The sequence below is a fragment of the Myotis yumanensis genome, unplaced genomic scaffold (genome assembly GCF_028538775.1).
Source record: "Myotis yumanensis isolate MYYU_CA2020_CCGP unplaced genomic scaffold, mMyoYum1.0.hap1 SCAF_4, whole genome shotgun sequence".
Classification (NCBI taxonomy): domain Eukaryota; kingdom Metazoa; phylum Chordata; class Mammalia; order Chiroptera; family Vespertilionidae; genus Myotis; species Myotis yumanensis.
This window is the reverse complement of record NW_027223755.1, coordinates 75,856,567-75,878,598: the sequence shown is the minus strand read 5'-3', so window position 1 is coordinate 75,878,598 and position 22,032 is coordinate 75,856,567. Positions and strand designations below refer to the sequence as shown.

Sequence of the window (22,032 nt, the reverse complement as noted above, 5' to 3'; positions counted from 1 at the left end):
CTTTTTGTTGGTCCTTTCAATAAAATAGCGGGGGGGGGGGGGGGGGGCGGAGGGGGGGAGGGGAGGAATGGCCAACTATCTTGCTTAAGGTAACACAACTCATAAAATGTGGACCCAGGGATCCAGCATTGGTTTTCTGATTTCAGAGTTTTTTTCTTTCCCTCATATTATTACAACCCAAATTTGAATAATTTTGAGTTCTGAAATGAATACTCAGGAGAAAAGAAGTATGGGTGAGTTGGAAGTAGTAGAGAGGAAATAAGAAGCAGTTAAAATATGTCTGTTAAAAGAAGTAAGAAATTGACAAAGCACAGTGCTAGCAAGGTGTTTTCGCCAATGAGTATTTATTAAAAGCCAGGGTGCACCAGGCACAATTCTTGTCCAGTAGGCTAACAGACACAAATGATGTAACCAATTCACTTATTAGCTTATCTGATTAAATAAAATACATTTCATAGAAATGATTATAAAATGCATTGCAGACAGAAACGGAATACCTTTCATATTACAGATCTTACAGTACCTAAATAATTATTAATAAAAACCAGGCAACCCTATGGTAAATAGAAGTTATCAAACCACCGGTTATTTCTTTAGTCAGCAAAAGCACAAAAGCATTCTGTCGTTATGCTGAAATGGGTTTCAACATTCAATACAGACATCCTTTTTCAAAAGTAACATAGTCCACCTATAATCTTAAAAATTCCATGTTTTTCATCATGTATCAAATCAATTATACTTTTTGGTTTAAAGATTAGTTTTGGTTTTGAGTAAGTTTATTTAGTATTTCAGTCCCAGGTTCACAGATTCTTGACTTGGGGCGGGTGAGAATCAGTTCAATTACGTATTAGTTAGAGGGACAAAACAAAATGTAAATGGGTGGTTTATTTGCTTTGCCCAGTATTTTTGCCAATATTCAATTGAGAAATTAGGATACACAGATGATTTAAACCAGAACATAACAGTAGAAGGAAAAAAAAAAAAAAGACAAAATTCTGGGGTCATTTCTTTGAAGCAAGCCTGTCCATTAGAGCTCCTTATTGCCTTCCGGAGAGTTATGGCTAAATCTTCAGAGGGCCAGCTCGGGGCTGTTGGCACATGATCTATCCCTTAGCTTGAAGGCTGCGGTGTAGGGGAGGGGGGAGGGACTGACAAGGCACGTTGTGGAGTGTTTGCTGACAGTCACGATGGCCACCGAACCACAGTCGTTCACGAGTGTCCACCAGGTCCTCTCGAGATGGGGCTGGTTCCTTCAGGCAGCAACTCGGAACACTTCCTCAGAGAGTCAAGGTCAACTTTTATTGCACAGGAACCAGAATCATTCCCCTCCCCCCTTTCCTGAGCTGGAGACCTCCAAGTGCGAATGTGGCTGGGTGCCTCTCCGCTCGCTCCTCCGGCCAGCAGGGAGCACTCGCCGGGCGCCTCCAGGAGCACCTTCTTCAAAGGGAAGCGCGAGGTATCACGTTGGCCCAAGCAGTCTGGTGGGTCAGTCGCCATTCTCAAGCAATTTCTGTAAGTTGTTCTGTATCTTGAAATAATAACAGAGAAGCTCCTGTTATTAAATAGAATGGGGTCTATTAAGGGCATATTTGCTATGGCCTATGTAGTTCTTGAGATTATTAAAAAAACACACAACTAACCAGTGGCTAACTTTGGATCAGCCAAACTAATGCTTTTTAAAGGAACAGAACTGTTAGACAATCCACTTTAAAATGAAAAAAGAGAGGGCTGGGAAAGAAAGCGGCACGAAGATAAAATGTCGGAAGACACCAAGAGAAAACAGGAGGAAGAACTACACAGCACTGGAGACACCAGGTGTGACCCAGAGCATTCGGACACAGCAGGGAGCTGGTCCTTACAGAGCCCATTGGAGAGTCTGAGACAAACACCACATAATAATGTTTAAAGTTCCACCCAGCAGCATGGCTCAGTGGTTGAGCGTCAACCTATGAACCAGAAGGTCAGGGTGTGATTCCCAGTCAGAGCATATGCCTGGGTTGTGGGCTAGATCCCCGGTGTGGGGCGTGCAGGAGGCAGCCGATCAATGATTTTCTCTCATCGTTGATATTTCTATCTCCCTCTCCCTTCCTCTCTGAAATAAAAAAATGTATTTAAAACAATAACATTTAACTTTCTTATTAGATATCATACAACATTTCCCAGAAGATTGTGAATTTCACAGGGACAGGGACCATGCCATATCATTGGGTCTCAAGACTACAGTACAGGGTTGGGCATTAAAAATGTCCTTAGAAAATGTTTGTTGAGTAAACATTTTCTTAAAATAATTCAGAGCAAGACATTCTCACCAGAGAATAGTAGTAAGGAACACTGAGAAACAGAAGAGAATGTATTCTTTGGAAAAAGAGTCTGTGATGTCCTACAGGCACACACAGGCTATGTGAAGAGGGAGGGGTTTAACACATCTGTGCCAGGAACTCCACGCATGCTCCCCTTCACCACACACCACCACCACACAGGCAGGTTTACACAGGAAACCGAGGGCCAGAGGCTCTGGAAAAAGACCAGTTGCACAGACAGTAAAGGGAAGAGTAGGGATAAGAACAGAGGTTTGATTCCAGGATATATGCTCTTCCTCCTGTACTGTTCCACCATGAATGCCATTTCCAATACTAAGAAAATAAGTATTTCCTTTTTTACCCACAAAAGGCATTGCCTTCGTCCTCCACATTCCTACTTCGTGTCTTCCCTACCTATCCCACAGGACCAAAGATAAAAGCAGGAGTGGGAAGACAGAAAAAGAAATGATTAGATTCCACATACGAGTGCGATCATGTGATACTTGTCTTTCTCTGATTGGCTTATTTCAATTAGCATAATACTCTGGAATCCTAAGAACAAAATAAACTGATGAACAAAACAGATCCAGAGACACCGAAACAAGCAAGAGACTGCCATGTTTCAGAGGGGAGGTGGGGGGAGGGGAGGAAGAGATTAACCAGTGAATGTATATGCATATGAGCATAGCCCATGGACAAACACAGGGAGGGGGTGGGAGTGGGGAAAAAAGGGGGACCTCTGTAATATGTTCAAAAATAAAGATTAAAAAAAAAAGAAAAGAAATGAAACCAAGAACTGATGTCCAAAATATATAGAACATTCCTACAAAGACAAAAAAACCCCAAAGTAAAACAAAGGGGATAATTTACAGAACAAAATCCAAATGGCCAATAAATATATAAAAAGATGTTCACCTGTGGTGGTAATCAGGAAAATGCAAATAAAAACCATGATGAGATCGGAGTGCCCGCTGTTGGGCTGGGTGTAAGGGGCCAGAATGGGCAGAGATGCTGCCCCTGGGAAGCATCTGAAGATAGACGGCAGAGGATTTCTCCACTCATTAGCAAGTGGAAAAGAGGAGGGGGTTAAAAATTATCCTTAGATTTCCAACAAGGATGATGGAAGGGCCTTGAGGCCATGAATAGAAATGGGAAAGTTACAAGCAGAGCAGATCAGGAGGCTTGGACAAGAACAGTCCCTGACGGAGGGTAGAAGGGAATTGCGGGTCCTGAGTGAAGGAGCTGAGACGGGGCTCTGGTTCCGGCCGCACAGGGCTGCCTGCGGTTTCACCAGCAGGCTGTGCTGCACCATCGCCCGACTGCCTCTGGCTGGGGGGCAGACCGACCCCAAGGAACATGGGTGTGGCCTCGTAACTTCTGCTTCCATTCCTTAGAGTCATGTGTGCACTTTATAACTTTTTAGAACATCAACATATGCATTTGACTCTCAACCCACTTTTGTCTGTTTCTGCTTCAGGACAAAGGTTTCTCCAGGAACCTAGCATGGCCTCGTAGCTGAGTGGCGGGACTCTGTCTGAGCTCCTGTTTTTCTGACTCTTTATAGAATGTGGTGTCCCAGCCAGGCCGGCAGGAGAATGGGAAGAAACACAGGCGAAGGCGGCAGGATTCTGTGTGCTTCTGATCCAAAGAATTCCGGCATATGCCAGAGGGAGCAAGATAGAAAATCAAAACCAGCCCACTCACTTGGTCAGCATAGAAGCCCAAACACTGGTAAACATTTCATTACAAAGAAAACTAAAAATTATCTCAAGTCTCAACAACTACCATTGTAGAAAGGAAAATAATTCTGCTTGCTACCCCATACCTTCTCTAGGTTGATTTTGATTTAAAAGAGAAAAAGGTTTCAAGTCAGCTCGGAGATACAATGAAGTGATAGGAAGGATCTGGCACGCCCTGGTTTAAGGACAGGAGATTGGGAACACCTTTGCTCTCCATACTTCAGTGGTTCAATGTTAGATAACATTTGGTAAAGCAAAACAAACAGTTTGACTCATTTGCAGTTCATGTTTCTCTTCAAGTAAGTGTAACTGCACTATTGTGGGAAGCTACTGGGCATTTGTGGGTTTGAACTGAACACTTAACTCCTCGAACCCTTTCCTTAAGGGTTAGGGTGAAAACAAATTTTTAGGGGGGAAGAGACAAACACGTTGACAGGATAAGAAATGTTAATCAGGCTTAACTAGGATATTTCTGGCATGCCTGGCTTTTTCTCCTGTTCGCTCTCCTACTGAGTTCTAAGAATACCACGGGCATGAGGACAGCCCTGCCCCATAGCTGCCCTAGAGGAAGGTACCTTTAGTGGTACAGGCACATCAGTGCGCGGTCAGCAAGGACTAAGGCTGGATTCTGAGGGGCAGGAGAGCAGGGGGCTTCCAAGCACAACTCTGACGTCACACAGACCTGCTTCCGATTCCAGGTCTGCCGACTTCCTAGCCTTGTCTCCTTGCGCAAGTTAATAGGAACTTGGATTCTTCTCGGTCACATAGGAACAGCGTCATCCATCTCTCAGGGTTACGACAGGGAATGAATGCAATAATTTGTGTGGCCACCGTGGGCCTGGGTGGAGGTGGGGCTGCGCTCTCGGTTGGGACACTCCCTCCTGTGTCCCTCCCCCGGCCCTGTGTCAGAGGTCACCTGCCCCTGGGCTCTGCGGCACAGAGAACTATTTCTAACCAAGGAGGAAAGCCAGGAGACAGATCAACAAGGAAAATGAGAGATTGGAACCTATTTCTTGGTGGAAATAAAAAATGGTCTTTCACATTACCATGGATTCCCCGGGCTGGGTTTGGCCATGTAGGCTGCTTGCTGCACACACCAGCAGGGTTTTAATGTGTAACCACTGATCTATGGCAAGCGGCAGGCCCCGCCACGGCTGCCCCAGCACAGGAAAGAAATCACCTTTTCTAGTTTCATGATGTTCACGGTGAGCTCCCGGCAGAGGGCCTCTGCGTTCAACTGCACCTGCGACCCCAGGCTGGAAGGCGCTGCCTGTCTGTGAGGACAGAGAGAAACATTACCGCGGGCCGGAGTGGCCAAGATGGAAGTGGAAGAAACACCTCTGACAGGTACATGAACAGAAAACCAGGTTATAGCAGAAGAGAGTGAGCATTTAACTTGTTCACATCAGAAAGGCCCTGCAGTAATCCACTCCAGACTGGATGTTTGGGGGCTAATTCTTAACAGCTCAGCTGGAAATCTCTGAAGCTATTTTTGTTTCAGTGGCTGCAATGTGCCTCGGCTTCCAAACAAAAACCAGACAATTATTCTCAAGCCCGTGGTTTCTTAAACCCTTTTTATTAGCTTCCAGTAACCTCTCTATCCCCACTACAGCATCAATTTGCAAGAACTGTTGCTCTTCTCAGTGGTAGATGTAGCCACTGGTTGACTGGCAGTGTATGGTCTTTGTAGTCATACAGGCTGCATTTGAATCCTGATTCTATTTCAAACTGTAAGACATGAAGCTAATGATTTCTCTGGGTCTGCGACCTCATCTGTAAAGTGGGAATAGCAGTAATAAGGTACAGTGAGAGAAAATTGTGTTTGCGCATGTGTATATCCATTCTAATAGAGTCAACAGCACATGGTGTGGACTCTGTGTAGAGGAATATCCCTACTTTTAGAACATTTGCTAAAAGTATGTTTCCTAATGTGGAATAACACTTTATTTTACTTTTTAGGCAGTACGTCAAAATCCTCATGGGAATGGGTTTAAAGGAAAGGGCTCTCTGTCTGAATAGGTTTAATTAGGTCAGGCATGTAAAATGACTGTGATGGAAAAATTTCACAGGCACCATCAAGCAATTACTAGTCACGTGGATCTTTACAGTGAGGAAGAGTTTTGTAAATAAATGGGCCAATACAGCGTTATCGGTGATCAGATGTGCTGAGTTACTTGAACTGCTTCTCTCCTGTGAATGTCTTGACTCCCTGCCCTTTCAGCTAAACTTTCAGGTTTTAATAAATGGGCCAAGGTCACAACTGAGGCTCAGGATAAAAGAACAAGATAATGTACAATTAGGCTTGTTTCTTGCCTCATCAGTGGCAACACTATAGCAACTCAAGAACATGCACAGTCAGGTCATTCATTTCTGGGACCTTCCCACCTCTGTATTCCCCATGTATACACTTAAAATATCTCATACAAAATGTATGCTTAATTAATATTTGCTAAGAAGGTTGCTAAACTCAGGTCAAACATCCTACTAATCTGAATAGCAAGCAGATGCTAGCGCAGGAGGGACATGTCTTACTCAGCGTGATGGGTGTCCATAATGGAGGTCAGTGACCCCAGCTGCTCCTCCAGGGTGTTAATTCTGTATCGCATGTAGAAGGTCGAGAGGATTAGTGCACAGACACTGGAAAGGAAAACAAGAGAAATCTCAGTGGTCAACGGCCAGGCCCTGATGCTCACAAAATAATAAACTCAGAGACAGCCCTGGTCGGTGTGGCTAAGTGGTCAGATCGTCGGCCTAAACACACAAGGGTTTTGGGTTTGATTCCCTGTTGAGGGCACATACCTGGGTTGCAGGTTTGATCCCGCTCATTCGGGAGGCAACCAATCGATATCTCTCTCTTAACATGAATGTTTCTCATTCTCTACCTCCCCTCCCTCCCTCGCTCCCTCTCTCCTCCCTCCTTCCCTCCTTTCCTTCCACTCTCCTTCTCTTCCTCTAGAAATCAATGGGAAAAATATTTCAGGTGAGGATTAACAAGAAAAAACAAAATAAAACAATAACTCAGAGCCAACTGTACATTCTTTGAGGCAAAGTATTTTCTAAAACAACTTGGCCAAAGAGATTTTAAAAAAGATCTTTCTTCAAAGGTAGATGCTTGTCACAAAACTTTAGAGCTATCAAGGGATTTAAAATTCTTTAGCCCAAGTTCCTAAATTTACAAGAGATTCTAATAGGCTTTCCCGGGCCACCCCCGCGGCTCCTCCTTCCCCTGGCGCTGCCTCCCTCACTCCTTCCCCGGCCCAGCCTGTGAGTGCCCAGTCTTGTTCTCTGGTGACTCACAGATTCCCTGCTTTATCTGGAAACCAAACTGGGCCTGTCCTCCTTGGTGCGAGGAAGAGCCCAGAACTGGGTCCGGCTATTTTCAGAACCACTGATTACAGACTGGAAGTGAGGGGGAAGTTAAAAAGTCAATGCCTATGTTTTCAGTCAAGGGGATGACATTTTCAAGTTGTTTTGGCCTCTAGCCAGAGAACATGGGTTGGATGGAAAATAAACAATCAGGACAAAGATGCTTCATTGTAATTTCCCAGCCAATAGCATCCACTCAGCCCTTAGTCCTTCGCTGGATTTGACACAATCAGTTTGCTTTTCCTTCCTCCCTCTTTTCACTTTTTAAATGAGAAAGGGATGAACATGAAAATGTGACCGAAGCTTAAGGGGAAAAAAATGCTGCAATAGGAGACAAAAACTGTGGAAGAAAAGATTTGGGTCACATTAGACACAACTGAGATTTACAGTGGCTCTTGGCAACATGAAAAGATGATTCCTTTCAGAACTGAATCATTTAAAAAAATATATTTTTATTGATTTCAGAGAGGAAGGGAGAGAGAGAGAGAGATAGAAACATCAATGATGACAGAGAATCATTGATCAGCTGCCTCCTGCATGCCCCACACTGGGGATGGAGCCCACAACCTAGGCATGTGCCTTGATCATGAATCAAACCCTGACCTTCTGGTTCACAGGTCGACGCTCAACCACTGAGCCATGCCATCCGGGTGAGAACTGAATCATTTCCTGAAGTCACTTCTAGTAAATTCATTTACTTACACAACTGCATAGAATATTAGAATATGGCGGAGAGTCGGACGATTCTGAGACTTCACTTTGTGTAAGATTCCAATGGATTCTGACTGACCTATTGAGTAGAAAACAAAAAGTGACAGTTTTAAAACATCTGCTTCCAGCAATATTGCTATGGGGAAGAGGTACTTGAAACAGATAATTATTCCCAAGTATAGAAATCAAGGCAAATACTAACAGAAGCTTCCTGGTGTCATTTTAACCAGTAGCTACAATTCCTTCCAAACATTCCCTTCAGTCCATATTTACTGAGGGCCTCCTCTGCGTTAAGCATTGTTGGAGGGAATGGTGAATCATCTAGATACCATCCTTGTCCTCATACCAGTACAACTGGTAACTGGTTATTAGAATAACTTGTGGCCCAGTGCACCGATTTGTGCACATTGAAAGGAAATTAATTAGAAGAAATATTTTAATACTGCTATTCTCCCTTTCTCTATAATAGAAGTGTCAGAGATGAAAGAATATTAGTAAAATGTTTATGAAAATAATAACTGATAAATTGATTAAACGTATTCTAATATCTCCCTGTACACCACATTAAGAGTAAAAACACTTTCAGAGTGCTTGACTAATTTCCCTTGTGATGAAGTATTTAGAACTTTAACTTTAACGTCACATGCTCTTCAAACTCGAGAGAAAGCAACATATAACTGACCATGTGCGAAAACGGGTTTAGGTAGGAATATTCCTACTCTGTCTAGAGTTTGTCCTTGTGATTTATTACTAGTTATCGCAAATGCTGGCATCATGGGAAACTGTCTTCGAATTAATTTAAATGGGAGGCCAGAGTCAGATGGAGACAAATCAATTCTTGGAATCAGAACAACCTCTCCTTAACTCGCAGATCCAGTTAATACTTCAGCTTCGATTATGTTAGGTCGCAATCTTTTAATAATAAGCCATTACAAAGACCCCATTTACTATTAAGATTTCTCAGTAGCATGATGATTGCACCTACTTTCAATTTTAATTTATGACACGGCATGTCTGAAGGAGTAATACTAGTAAGCAATTCGATGAGAAAATTTTCTTTTCGGCATCATCTGTTGAATTGATGGAATCATCACTCAAATATGTGTGAAAATCTCCATTGAGTACATCCAAAATTTCTTCATTTAATTTATGAACGTGCTCATTTTGAGGACAAAGAATCTGACATGTAAGTCATTCTACCACAACTATGTTAAAAAACAGCCAAATTCACGATCAACAATGACAGATCAAAACACACATGTGCGATTGGTGCCAGTGAGAGCTTTATATGTATCGCGCATGTGCGAGTCAATGTTTATTTTTTTTTTTTATTTTTATTTTTTTCAATGTTTATTTTTAAATTGCCAGTGTGTGTCATATGTACCGGTCGTTCAGTTGGTCAGACGGCCGTAAAGGCCGGTCACTTAGCCTTTTATATATATAGATTAGAGGCCCGGTGCACAAAATTTTGTGCACTCGGAGGGGTCCCTCAGCCTGGCCTGTGCCCTCTCGCAGTCTGGGACCCCTTGGGGGATGTCCACCTGCTGGCTTAGGCCCGCTCCCCTGGGGGATAGGGCCTAAGCTGGCAGTCAGACATCCCTCTGGAAGCCTGGGAGCCCTTGGGGAGCAGGCCTAAGCTGCAGTTAGACATCTTTAGTGCTGCTGAGGAGGTGGGAGAGGCTCCCACCACCACCGCTGTGCTGGCAGCTGTCAGCCTGGCTTGTGGCTGAGCAGAGATCCCCCTGTGGGAGCGCACTGACCACCAGGGGGCAGCTTCTGCATTGAGCGTCTTCCCCCTGGTGGTCAGTGTATGTCATAGCGACCAGTCATTCCCAGTCGTTCTGCTGTTAGGGTCAATTTGCATATCACCCTTTTATTATATAGGATAGAGGCCTGGTGCATGGGTGGGGGCCAGCTGATTTGCCCTGAAGGGTGTCCTGGATCAGGGTGGGGGTCCTGCTGGGGTGCCTGGCCAGCCTGGGTGAGGGGTTAAGGGCTGTTTTCAGGCTGGCCACGGCTGCGGGCTGGAAGCAGGTATCTAGGATTTATTTATCTTCTATAATTGAAACTTTGTAGCCTTGAGCAGAGCTCAGGGCCGGCAGGGCAGGCGGGAAGCTTGGCTTCCTCCATTGCTGGGGGCAACCCAAGCCTCCTGCTTGCTCCAGCTCTGTGGCTGCTGCCATCTTAGTTGGGTTAATTTGCATATTTGCTCCTGATTGGCTTGTGGGCATGGCAGAGGTATTGTCAATTTGCATGTTTTTCTTTTATTAGATTAGATTAGCACATAAGAAATAATTCATTAATTTGAGTTTTAACAGCATTTTTTTGAATCACAATCTCAAAGTATTCTGAGTAACAGAGAGGCCTCCATGAAGGCTGTTCACCTTTATATCCCCCACAGTAAAGCAGAGGACTGAGCAATGTTAGTTGAATGAATAAATAAATTAATATGCAAAGACCTACAACAGGAAAGGAGGGGGGGGCGGATATGAAAGGCAGCCATGAAGTGAAATGTGAGGGCCCTTTAAAAGTTACAAGCAGATCTTCCACCCCCTGCCCCTGCCCCCAATCTGCTTCTCACCGTGTGCAGGGAGACTCTTGGCTTTGCCTTCAGGTGCTCTGTTTACCTGGACATCTGCCCTCGTTGGCTTTGCTTCTCCTTTGGAGACACTGAGGACTGTCTGGGATTCTGTCACATGGAAATCTGTCAGGCCAAACAGGGCTGGGTAAGTACTCTCCTCAAAACATTGAAAACGTAGTATCAACCACAAAAGCAAACCAAGGTCTCAACATGCACAATGACCAAGTACATAAATGGATCTTCTAAGCTGGTTGAATGGCTGGGGATTGCAATCCAATGATGGAGCAATTAAGTAATAAAATAATATAAGAACCGTCTGTCTTTACCCCACGGACTCATGGAGATGATTCAGCTGTAACAATTCATAATATTCTTAAAAGAGGGAAGGAAACAGTATGTTTCTCTCTTTCAGTCAACCTAGTATTATGTCGATTTATGAGACATTTATTAAATATGCATAAATGGAAATGGAATTTTACCACATAGGCACATCCGTGTGCTGGAACTTTCCCCAGACTCCCTTTCCAGTTGTTAACTAGGAAGACAACGGGTGTTTTGTTGTTGGTTTTGTTTTGTGTTTTTAAGGGGTGGGATGAAGATGTTTCGTGGAGAATGAAAAGTTAGTCAAGATACAGAACTTTCCAGACCTCTGGAGTTCTCAGACTCGGGTGTCTGCGAGCCGGAGCTGCTGTAGCCTCCCAGTTCTTGCCTCCTTTGTTGAACCACTCCATACAGATCTGAGAACTCGTCGTTGAAATCCTGCAGGGAAGTAATGACATGGAGAGAGGCCATTTCCCTTATGAAGAAGGCAGGCCTTTGCAGGCCCCAGCCTTTTTCCTTAGGCCTGACCTATAAAATATGGAAAGGAAGGAAGGATTTCCCCAAACTACTGGGATTTTCCCTACAGATCACTGGGTATCTGCTTCCTGAAACTGAGATTCTTCCGGGCAGTTAGAATTCTATCAACAACAGTGGCCAACCTGCTTGAAACAACAAATGTCTAGAAAAACACTGGAATGCTGATGACTGAAAAGCTGCAGAAGCCGCACTTAGCACTTTATGATGAGAAAGGGACTGAAACAGACGTATATAAAAGAAAAATGTAGACAGAAAGATCTAAATGCATGTTTGAATATGCAGATACAGAGAAAGGTATTCTTCAATTATAGTTTTTTTTAAAAAGGTGTTGGATAATGATCAACATAATTTGATGAACAAGAATAGATTGATCTAGAGACAAATGGAAGGGGAGGGGGGGGTTAGAGAGCAACCAAAGGACTGTATGCATGCATATTAGCATAACCAATGGACACAGACACTGAGGGCTTGCCCAGGGTGGGAATGGCTGGCGGGGGAGGGGGGGTGGTGGGGGGGGTGGTGGTGGGGGGTGGGGTGGGGGGGAGTGGGGTCAATTGGGGAAAAAGGAGACATATGTAAAACTTTAGACAATAAAAGGGAAAAAAAAAAGGTATTGGAAACAGGCAAGGGCAAATGGCTTTAACAAATTAGACCCTGAAAGGAAAACTTCAGCTTTTTTTTCTTCCCTTCACTAAATCAAAACAGAGTCAGCAATATTACATGTAAATTACAGAAGCGTGATAAGGGAGTGAGAAGTAGGGGAAACGTGGAGTCCCAGCCATTCCCCCCACGTGCTTCGGAACCAGAGACCAGGCTGTCACTGAAACACACTGGGAAGGCTCCGTGGGCTGAGCACTCTACAGTTTAGTCAGCTGTCAAATGAAGAAGAGACTCGTCTTGTAAGCAAGTTGCCAACCTTCCACCTTCAATTAGCTGTCTTTGGGTCATTTCAATGTCATGTAAGATTTTTATAGGGAACAAAAATGGAAAAAATTCAAGTCTTTTCAACGTAATGATTATGTATTGAATGCCTGTCATGTATGAATGAGGCAGTAGGCAAAGCTCCTTACACAGAGGATTGCACTTAACCTTCACAGCCACTTTGTGGGGTTGGCATTGTGCTAGATGAGGGAACTGAGGAGAGCTGTTACAGAGCCTGTCCGAGGGCATAGCTCAGCAGCGTGGAACCAGATTTCAAACCAGACTTGTTGGATTCTAAGTCATATGCATTTAATTCTATTTTATACTATTTTTAAAAGGTTTTATAGAAGTTTTTTTTTTTAATTGAGTTAAAAATTCACAACATAAAATTCACCATTTTAAGTGTACTATTTAGTCTTTTTTAGAAAATTCACAATGTTGTGCAACCATCACCACTATCGTATTTCAGAACATTTCTATCACCCTGCCAAAAAGAAACCTTTACCCATTCCCAGTCACTCCTAACTTTTCCCTCTCCCTCATTCCTTGGCAGGCGCTGATCTAGTTTCCATCCATATGGATTTGCCTATTTGGAACATTTTGTAAAAATGGAATCATACAATATTGTGGCCTTTTGTGTCTGACTTTTTTCACCTGGCATGTTTTCAAGAATCATCCACGTTGTAGTGTGTAACAGTAATTCATCATTACTTTTTAGGAAAAGAATATTCCATTGTGTGGATAGATTACTTTTTGTTTATCCATTCATCAATCAGTGGGCATTAAGTTTGTTTCCACTTTTTTGCTATTATGAATAACTAGAGGTCTGGTGACGGATTCGTGCACTGGTGGGGTCCCTCAATCTGGCCTGCGGGGATTGGGCCGAAACAGGCTCTCTGACATCCCCTGAAGGGTCCCGGATTGCGAGAGGGTGGTTCTCAGGTGACACACCCGGAATCGGGCTCCCTCCTCTCTGGGTCTGGGATGCGGGTGAAGCAGATTTGGGGCCAACAGTGCCCCAGCAGTGACCTAACCCACGGCTGATTCCACGAGGAATCAGGCTCCCTCCTCTACTGGTCGGAGCATCTGCCCCCTGGTGGTCATTGCGCATCATAGCTACCAGGCAAACGGACGAATGGTTGGATGGTCGCTTAGGCTTTTATATATATAGATAGCTATGATCATTCTTGTTCAAGTTTTTGTGTGGATATATTTTCAATCTTACTACTTTCTGAATAGCTCTCAAAAAACAAGATTTGTAGATCTTGAAACCATGGGCTCATACCACTTCACCAAAGGTATTTCAACATTTAACAATAATCAATTTGGGAATAATCAATTGAATCATATGGCTAGGACTCTCCTGGGCCAGCTTACACCATCACAGGTCTACATCGTGTACAAATGGGGGGACTTATTCCCCACAGGAGATTTACTTGGCAGTCAACAAAGTCTAAAGCAGTGGTCGGCAAACTCATTAGTCAACAGAGCCAAATATCAACAGTACAATGATTGAAATTTCTTTTGAGAGCCAAATTTTTTAAACTTAAACTATATAGGTAGGTACATTGTTATTAATTAGGGTACTCCTAAGGCTTAGGAAGAGCCACACTCAAGGGGCCAAAGAGCCGCATGTGGCTCAGGAGCCGCAGTTTGCCGACCACTGGTCTAAAGGAACTAAATAATCTCTACCTTTCACTTGGGCATTATAGCTTTATATATATATATATATATATATATATATATATATATATATATATGACTGATTGATTGATTTCAGAGAGGAAGGGAGAGAAACATCAATGATGAGAGGGTATCATTGATCGGTTGCCTCCTGCATACCCCCAACTGGGGATCAAACCCACAACTGGAGCATGTGCCCTTGACCAGAATCGAACCCGGGACCCTTCAGTCCACAGGCCTATGCTCTATCCACTGAGCCAAACCAGCTAGGGCTATAGCTTAATTTTTTTAGTTATTTCTAGGTATTGCTCATCTTCTCCATTAAGCTGGCTGTCAAGTCTTTGAAGGCAAGAACTAGGCTAGATTTTTCCTGATGTCCGTAAAGCATGTCCTAGCACGGAACCTTCAACACAGAAGCCATCCAACTGATTGTGGGATGAATCATGCCCCGCCCACCCCCCAAATAGATTGGTGAATCCTTTTAAAGTAACACTGACAAGCAAATGCAGCAAGACTTTATGAATATCTCTGGTGACCAGTCATCCCAAGGCAGCCCACTACCAGGTTTCTTTTCCTTTGCAGGACAACCCTTCAATTCCTTGAAAAAAGTTTATGACCCCCATGGTCATCCTCTTCTTCAGGACACAAATGCCCTGTTTCTTCGTCTTGTCTCAACTATTACGGCCCTAAGTTCCTCCTGCACCCTGGTCATGGCGGAAGGAGACGGGTAGTTGCATCACATATTCCCTTTCTTTTGCATTTAGACATTATGTAGGCAACTCACCAGAGGCAGAGATGAAGGGCGGTCTGCCCGGAAGCGGTCTGCCCGGAAACTGTTTTCAAGAGAAGACGGGTTGGGACTGTTACCAACACTTGTATTCTGCAATGATTGAAACAAAATGAAACACCAGGTTAACTATGGAGCTGTAAGAAGTACGGAAGACAGACAAGTCACTGGGGCTCGGCAATGTACTCACATCTAAGTGTCCACACACGGATTTGAGCAGTTTATAAGTAGAATCTCTGGAGAGGAGGGAGACAAATATGTACTGAAAACAAAACAGAGTAATTAATAACAGACACTGCCTGATGAGAAGGGTGTATTCAGAGTTCAAACATTTCTTTGTATATCTTTTTTTTCACTTTAAATGATACAGACCATTCTCTGGTCCATATCCTCATCCTGCTCACCCACACATTCAGTTCTTATTCCACTCCCGCACTAAAGGAAATATACTCCCCAACGATAGCAACAAAACCCTCAAACTCAATTGAAGTAATGGACAAACAGAAAAATGAAGGCTCCAATACCCTGAGAAAGGCGCCCCAAATCAGCACCAGTAGGAAAAGACCTGGGCATTAAGAAAAGGCTAGTGATATTTACTAGACCCGTGGTTGGCAAACCACGGCTTGCGAGCCACACGCGGCTCTTTGGCCCCTTCAGTGTGGCTCTTCCACAAAATACCACGTGCGGGCGCGCATGTACAGTGCAATTGAAACTTCGTGGCCCATGCGCAGAAGTCGGTATTTTGTGGAAGAGCTGGTATTTTGTGGAAGAGCCACACTGAAGGGGCCAAAGAGCCGCATGTGGCTCCTGAGCCGCGGTTTGCTAAGCCGCAGTTTGCCGACCACTGTACTAGACCCTCTCCACCTCCTTTTTTGTTGTTTTTTTATTTGCTTGTTTAGGCATCTAGCAATTCCTGAGGGTCTGCTTTTTCTGAGCTGACCTCGCTTCCCACTGAAAATTTCCCAGGGGCTCTAATAGGCTCTTTCTTTTTCAAGCCACTTCCAGATCCTTTCTTGTACAAATATGGAGATTTCTGCAGAGGGTGCTTATAAGTGAGTTATGGGAAAGAAGTAAAATCAGAGCCAGACAAGTAATTTGGAGACCAATGACATAAGGAAAAATGATTTTACCCTAAACAGTATGTTGAGAAAAATATTAAAACTCATTCTTTCTTCATGTATTTGAGCCATAGATTCTTTCCAGGCTCACTTTCCAAATTTTGTGATTACCCCTCTTATTCAATTCACCCATTAAAGAAACTGATACAATTTCCAATATGATCTATATATATAAAAGCCTAAGCAACTGGCTAACTGGCCAGTAGGTACGATGCGCACTGACCACCAGGGGGCAGATGCTCAACGCAGGAGCTGCTGAGAGACAGCAACTTTACAGAGTGCCCTCTTGCACTCTGGGACCTCTGGGGGATGTCAGACTGCCAGTTTTGGCCCGATCCCCGCAGGCCAGGCTGAGGGACCCCACCTGCCGAAGGGACCCCGCTCACTCTGCAGATGCCCTTTGAGCCCCAGTGCTGCTCCAGGTGTGGCCAGCCGGGGAGGGACAATGGGAGGTTGGCTCCAGGGCATGTCTAGCCTGTCTCACCCAGTCCTGCCCCACCATTCACCTTCTAATTAATTTCCTTTCATGTGCACGAATCCGTGCACCGGGCCTCTAGTATAATATAATACAGTGTTATATCCCAAAGTAGTTAACATTATAGGTTCTGGCATTATACAGACCCATTTGCAAATTTTGGCTCTGACACGGAATAGGTGACATTGGGCAAATTGCTTACTTAGGTCCTCTTAGCTTCAGTTTTCTTAACAATATCTACCCCCGAAAGGGTGGTAGGGTAGAATAAATGGGAAAACATAAGGAAAGTATTTAGCATATGCCTGGCAAGAAGTACTTGATGCTTATTAGCCATTAGTTTATCTAAGTATTTTTTTCAAAAATAGGTATTAACATATTTTCTAGCTCATCTTTCCCTCTTCAACTATCCAGTATGGTTACAAATGGAATGTGGCTTTTGTGCTTTCATAGAAATAGTAGGCAAAATATTAAAAAATAATTTCAAGTGAAATATGGGTAACCAAAATATTCCACTCCCTCTCTCTACCCAAGCTGAAATAAACATCTCTCAGTGAAAATATTTCTGGTTGCACATGACTGTGGCATCACAACAGTCAACAACAGCTTGAGAATTCCCGTACAGAAGTGGGATAGACCTCAGCCCGTGTGGCTCAGTGGTTGAGCATTGACCTATGAAACGGGAAGCACCTGGCGGACTTGAGACCCAGTAAGGGATGTGCAGGGGGCAGCCAATCAATGATTCTGTCTCATTGGTGTTTCTATCTCTCTCTCCCTCTCACTTCATTTCTGAAATCAATAAAAGTATCCTATATAATAAAAGGCTAATATGCAAATAGAGCAAATGGCAGAATGACAGGTCGCTATGACGTGCACTGACCACCAGGGGTCAGATGCTCAATGCAGGAGCTGCCTCCTGGTGGTCAGTGTGCTCCCACAGGGGGAGTGCCACTCAGCTAGAAGCTGGGCTCTCGGCTGAGGAGTGCAGCAGTGCTGGCGGGAGCCTCTCGGGGGAAGCTTGGGGGATGTCCACCTGCCAGCTTAGGCCTGCTCCCTAAGGGGTCGGGAGGGCGCAGGCCGGGATGAGGGACCCCCTAACCCTCAAGTGCACGAATGTCGTGCACCGGGCCTCTAGTATTTAATAAAAAAAAGTGGCATAGGTAAGGCAACCTGGAAGCCAAGAGGGGAACTGGTCTGAATTAGGGTGCGCATAACAAGCGCACGTTTTAGGTATTTGGGATGCCTTTGGAGAGGTCCCATCTGAGGTTATGGGGTGCCTGGCCACCCCCACTGCAGGGACTCCTCAGTGTCACCCGCCCCACCCTGTCAACAGGGTGGGGATGGTTGTTGTTTTAAATCATGTTAAAGACACTGAACATCAACTTAGCCTGACCTAGCAGATGTTAGGGAAAGGGAAGTTGGGAACAAATTTTATTTTTTGGCCTCGGTCAAGCAAATATAAATAAGTCAGCGGGAAATTAAAAATTGGCAACAATGATATTAGAAGAAATCAACTTGTGAGGGGAAACAACACTACAGGCTAGGATTTTACAGATCAGTCTTACATATACTTGGTGATTCCCTGTGGGAGATAATGATATTTATGGTCCAGGGTCTTGGTCTCGGCAGGAGGGAAGGGAGAGCAGAGCAGGATGGAGCAAGGTGCCCTGCTCTGGGGCATACTCACCTTGTCTGTGACCGTCGCTATAATCAGGGCATTTGGCACCAGAAGGGCAGTTTTGGTTTTCTTTATCAGGGTTACAGAGAAAGCCGGAATAGAGATCTGAAACAGAAGCACTGCATTAGCACACTGGTTAAGACCTCACAGAACAACACTTCAAGTTTTCCTGTTAAAGGAAAAACCAAACCGATAACAAACCAGCAGCAGGCTCTCTGGGATCCATGGAAAGCCCATCTTAAAGAGTGGCCTGGGTGTGTCCCTGAGCAACTTAAGCTGTGGTTAATGCAAAGCCAGGGAATAAATCGGCATCATCAGTCCCGCTGAACAGCTTCCTGGGAAACCTTTATCTTTAGACTTGGGACTAGAATGCAAAATTTACATGCATGCTAAAGATAAGCCCCAGGCTCTAAAGAAGGTTGCTTTTGCAGGCTAATCTCCCATACCCCACTCTCCTGTCTCAGGCACATGTGGGTGGGTAAAATGTTGAAAAGCACTGGTGTAACAGAACCATTACTGGACAGAAAGTCTGGAACTTGAATTCTCAGCTCGGTTCTGTTACTGTCTAGATGACCTCCTCTACCTGATGAGTTATCCTTTCTAGGCCTCAGTTTCCTGATCTGTAAAATGGGGTTAGTTTTATCTACTTCCCAGGATGTTCTGTGGATTAAATGAGATAATGTATGGAAAATGCCTAGCACTCAATGACACTGTCCTTCATTTCCTCATTTGCCTCATGTAAAGAGGATGGGTGAAGTAGAAGAACTCTAATTTCTTTTCTGGTTCAAACAATAAAGAATAACAATGACAACTGTAGCAGTTACTATTAATACCTATTTACAGATGAGACCTTCTGTAGTTATGACCTTCCTGTAAAGTAGATATTCTAAGAGATAAGGACATTTGTGTTGCAAGGCATATGACTTGCTTAAGGTCATAAATATAGTAAGTTACAAAGACAGAATCTGAACAAATCTTACCCTAAGTGTAGTTCTTTTTCCGTACAATATACTACAAGAATGTATCAGATGCCACAAAGAATAGTCGATGCTCCTGATACTTTTATGTTATAGCTGCATCCCTTCAACCCAGTTTGGTTTTCAGGGATCACATCACTTTGATCTCTGAAAACAGTCACACACACACCGGTGGTAAAAAGAATACGACCTGAATCTCTCTGTAGGTGCACCCACTCACTTGAACATATATTTTGCAAAAATGCTTTATATATTCTGAAAGAGATCGAGGTCAGTGGGGAAAAGGAGGTCCTTCAGTTAATACTGGCAATTTAAAGGAAGGAAAAAACCACGCTTTTTATGGTGACTATTTGCATTCACACTTAGGTGGAATTGTTCTACTGTCCCTCCGGTTGTAGGTTGAGATGACTTTAAAAAAAAGATGTCAAGATCTACTCAGACAGATGGCGATGTAAAAATGCGTCTAATTTGTTTCTGAGCAGTGTTGAGGGGCTGTAACTTAGGATTTCTTTTCGTAATCTAAGGCACGGAACCCCCTGAAGAAGGAGTTTTCAATCAGTTGCTTCATGAGTATAAAATGATAACTAGATCACATGTGAGAGGTAAAGTGGAAATAATAACCTTTAGTGTGAGCCTAGGTGGAATGTGATGCACACATTTAATTTTACAAGCATCTGAAAATACCAGTGGGCTAAAAGGCCCTGATTAAATTAACACTACACTTTATTAATCTTTTTTTCCAGGGTAGGGTGTTTAGAAAAGTCCTCTTCCTAGAGAAAATCGTGGTTGCCTGGAGTTCACATTGGATGGTGGTGGGCCCAGGCCTGCTGGCAGGGAGGAAATTCCGCCACGGAGCTGAGGCCCCTTGAGCCATCCTTCCAGGGGAAGAAATGTACACGTCCCTGTCCCGGTCCTGTGTCCCCACTCTGCTCGTTTCCAATCTCCTGTCTCTTAGATATAGCCCATGCAAAAGCAACCCCGGCGTGGCAAGCCTTTAAACACAGGGTCACTCCTTTTACCTTTTTTGGGTCAGTTTTCTCGTAGATGGCAGTAGGATTTTGAAACCATTGGCAGAATCGTATGCGTGTGAAACTGCACATGCTGGCTTTGCGAATTCCCCTGTCCCTAACAAAGGAAGACTAAGACTTTCCTCACTAATGTCTTCACACCCTGCTGCTTCGGTGAGTTGCTGGCTCTCCCTGAACTCCTGACAGCATCTTTACCACCTCGAACTGGATGGCGCTCAACCCCCCACCCCCGTCCCCACTCCATGAACGAGGTCTTAGAATCCAGAAATCTTAGAAATAGGGTGGAATACTGCTTAATATCACTTTGCATTATAATGATTCAGATAATAACTGTGCATCTAAAACAACTCTATATAGTAAAGGAACAATATAAAAATAACATTCGACCTAAAAATAGCATGCTAGTTTGCTGACTCAACACCAACAAAATAAAGAATTTCCATTTTATTGGTTACGTGGTCGTTAGCTAGAAGACTGACCGTGGCTGTAGGGAGAATACTTAAATAAAACATACCTACCACTTAAAGAGAATTTTTAAATAGCTACTTCATGAATAGAAAAGCTGCTTACTCATAATCACAAATCAGAATGCTTGAAACCTCGCTGCGGTCACACACACCCAACACGGCGTGCCTCTGACTCCTTATTGGGGTGGCCTGGATGTGACAGCACAGCTCAAAGGGCAAGCATGTCAGTGGCATGGCATTCTCTTCCCTTCTGATGCCACAGTCCCAAGGGCCTTGTTTTAGAAGGTGGTGGCTTGGGAAGCCGCCAACTCCTTCAGGCTGTTCTCCTTAGCGGCTCAGTGTGTCACGGGCATCTGTTTCCCCAGCTCTGTACTTAATGGGGATGCCAAGGTGTCAGTCAGCACCCACTGGGGATTGTGGGTATATGACTCTCAGACTCCGTCATAATGCTACAGTTCCTGCTCCTTCTGGGCTGGCAGTAGTACACAGTGAACTCTGTAAGCAGCTTTTTCTAGATGGTTAACTGGTATGAATACAGAACAAAATCAGGATTTCTTTTAACAAATTGTTTTAGTTTAATGTACATCCTTAAAACTGATGGTGGAACACTTTTCATAGGAATAACGCGTTCTCTGGTGACACCGCCGGGTAAGAAGGATTGAGGGCAGGACTGTGGGAGAGAGGGAGGTGTCACATTAAGAACCTGTCACTCAGAACCTGTCCCTCTTGGAACCACCATTAAGGGTATAATAATGACACAATACTGACAAATATTGCTACACTGAAAGCAATTATTATCCACAGGGTTAGCTTCCTTCCTGAAAAATGATACAAACCTTAGTGTCTTTTCCAAAGACCTTGGAATAAAAGCAAATCCAGTTTTCTGACACAAAGAGCTTCCCTTGGTATAAAATTTCTTTCTGCAGAGCACAGGTAAAGCCTGAGAAAATAAACACGTATTACATCACTTGGAATTTACATTCAGAACGAGAATTCTGTACAGATGCTGGTGACTCAGGGATGGGCAGAGACAACCCACTCCCATGCTTGTAACATCTGTCATCCCCTTTCAGTCATCCTCACTGGAGTAAAAGTGTAGAGACGAGGGTTTGTTTTTTTCATTCAAAGTTTTACACATTTTAGCATGAAAATCAAACCAGAAAGGCAGGTCTATCACTGCCAATGAGGTTCAGGAATGGTGTTTCAGGAATCTCCTCTGTGTAGGAAGGTGTGTCCCTTTGTGCTAACCTTAGCACTCCTGCCCTCTTTCCCTGGGACTGTCACTAGTGATGCCCTTTGAAATAGATGGTCCAACTGCCGGTACAGCATGTGACCCACGCCTTCCT

General features: G+C 44.0%; 1 protein-coding gene across 3 annotated transcripts in view; it reads right to left on the bottom strand.

Annotated features, from left to right (window-relative positions):
• Positions 1 to 325: 325 nt before the first annotated feature.
• GRAMD2B (GRAM domain containing 2B) overlaps positions 326 to 22,032 on the bottom strand; it is a 112,776-nt gene continuing 91,069 nt past the window's right edge. For all 3 annotated transcript variants that reach the window (XM_070412551.1, XM_070412550.1, XM_070412552.1), the window contains exons 5-14: positions 21,523 to 21,626; positions 18,224 to 18,319; positions 15,137 to 15,208; positions 14,944 to 15,039; positions 11,345 to 11,456; positions 10,698 to 10,820; positions 8,108 to 8,195; positions 6,572 to 6,676; positions 5,220 to 5,313; positions 326 to 1,528 (exon numbers count right to left, since the gene is read on the bottom strand). In XM_070412551.1, coding sequence (XP_070268652.1) covers positions 1,487 to 1,528; positions 5,220 to 5,313; positions 6,572 to 6,676; positions 8,108 to 8,195; positions 10,698 to 10,820; positions 11,345 to 11,456; positions 14,944 to 15,039; positions 15,137 to 15,208; positions 18,224 to 18,319; positions 21,523 to 21,626 — 932 coding nt within the window. In that variant the 3' untranslated portion in view covers positions 326 to 1,486. The remainder of the gene's footprint in view (positions 1,529 to 5,219; positions 5,314 to 6,571; positions 6,677 to 8,107; positions 8,196 to 10,697; positions 10,821 to 11,344; positions 11,457 to 14,943; positions 15,040 to 15,136; positions 15,209 to 18,223; positions 18,320 to 21,522; positions 21,627 to 22,032) is intronic.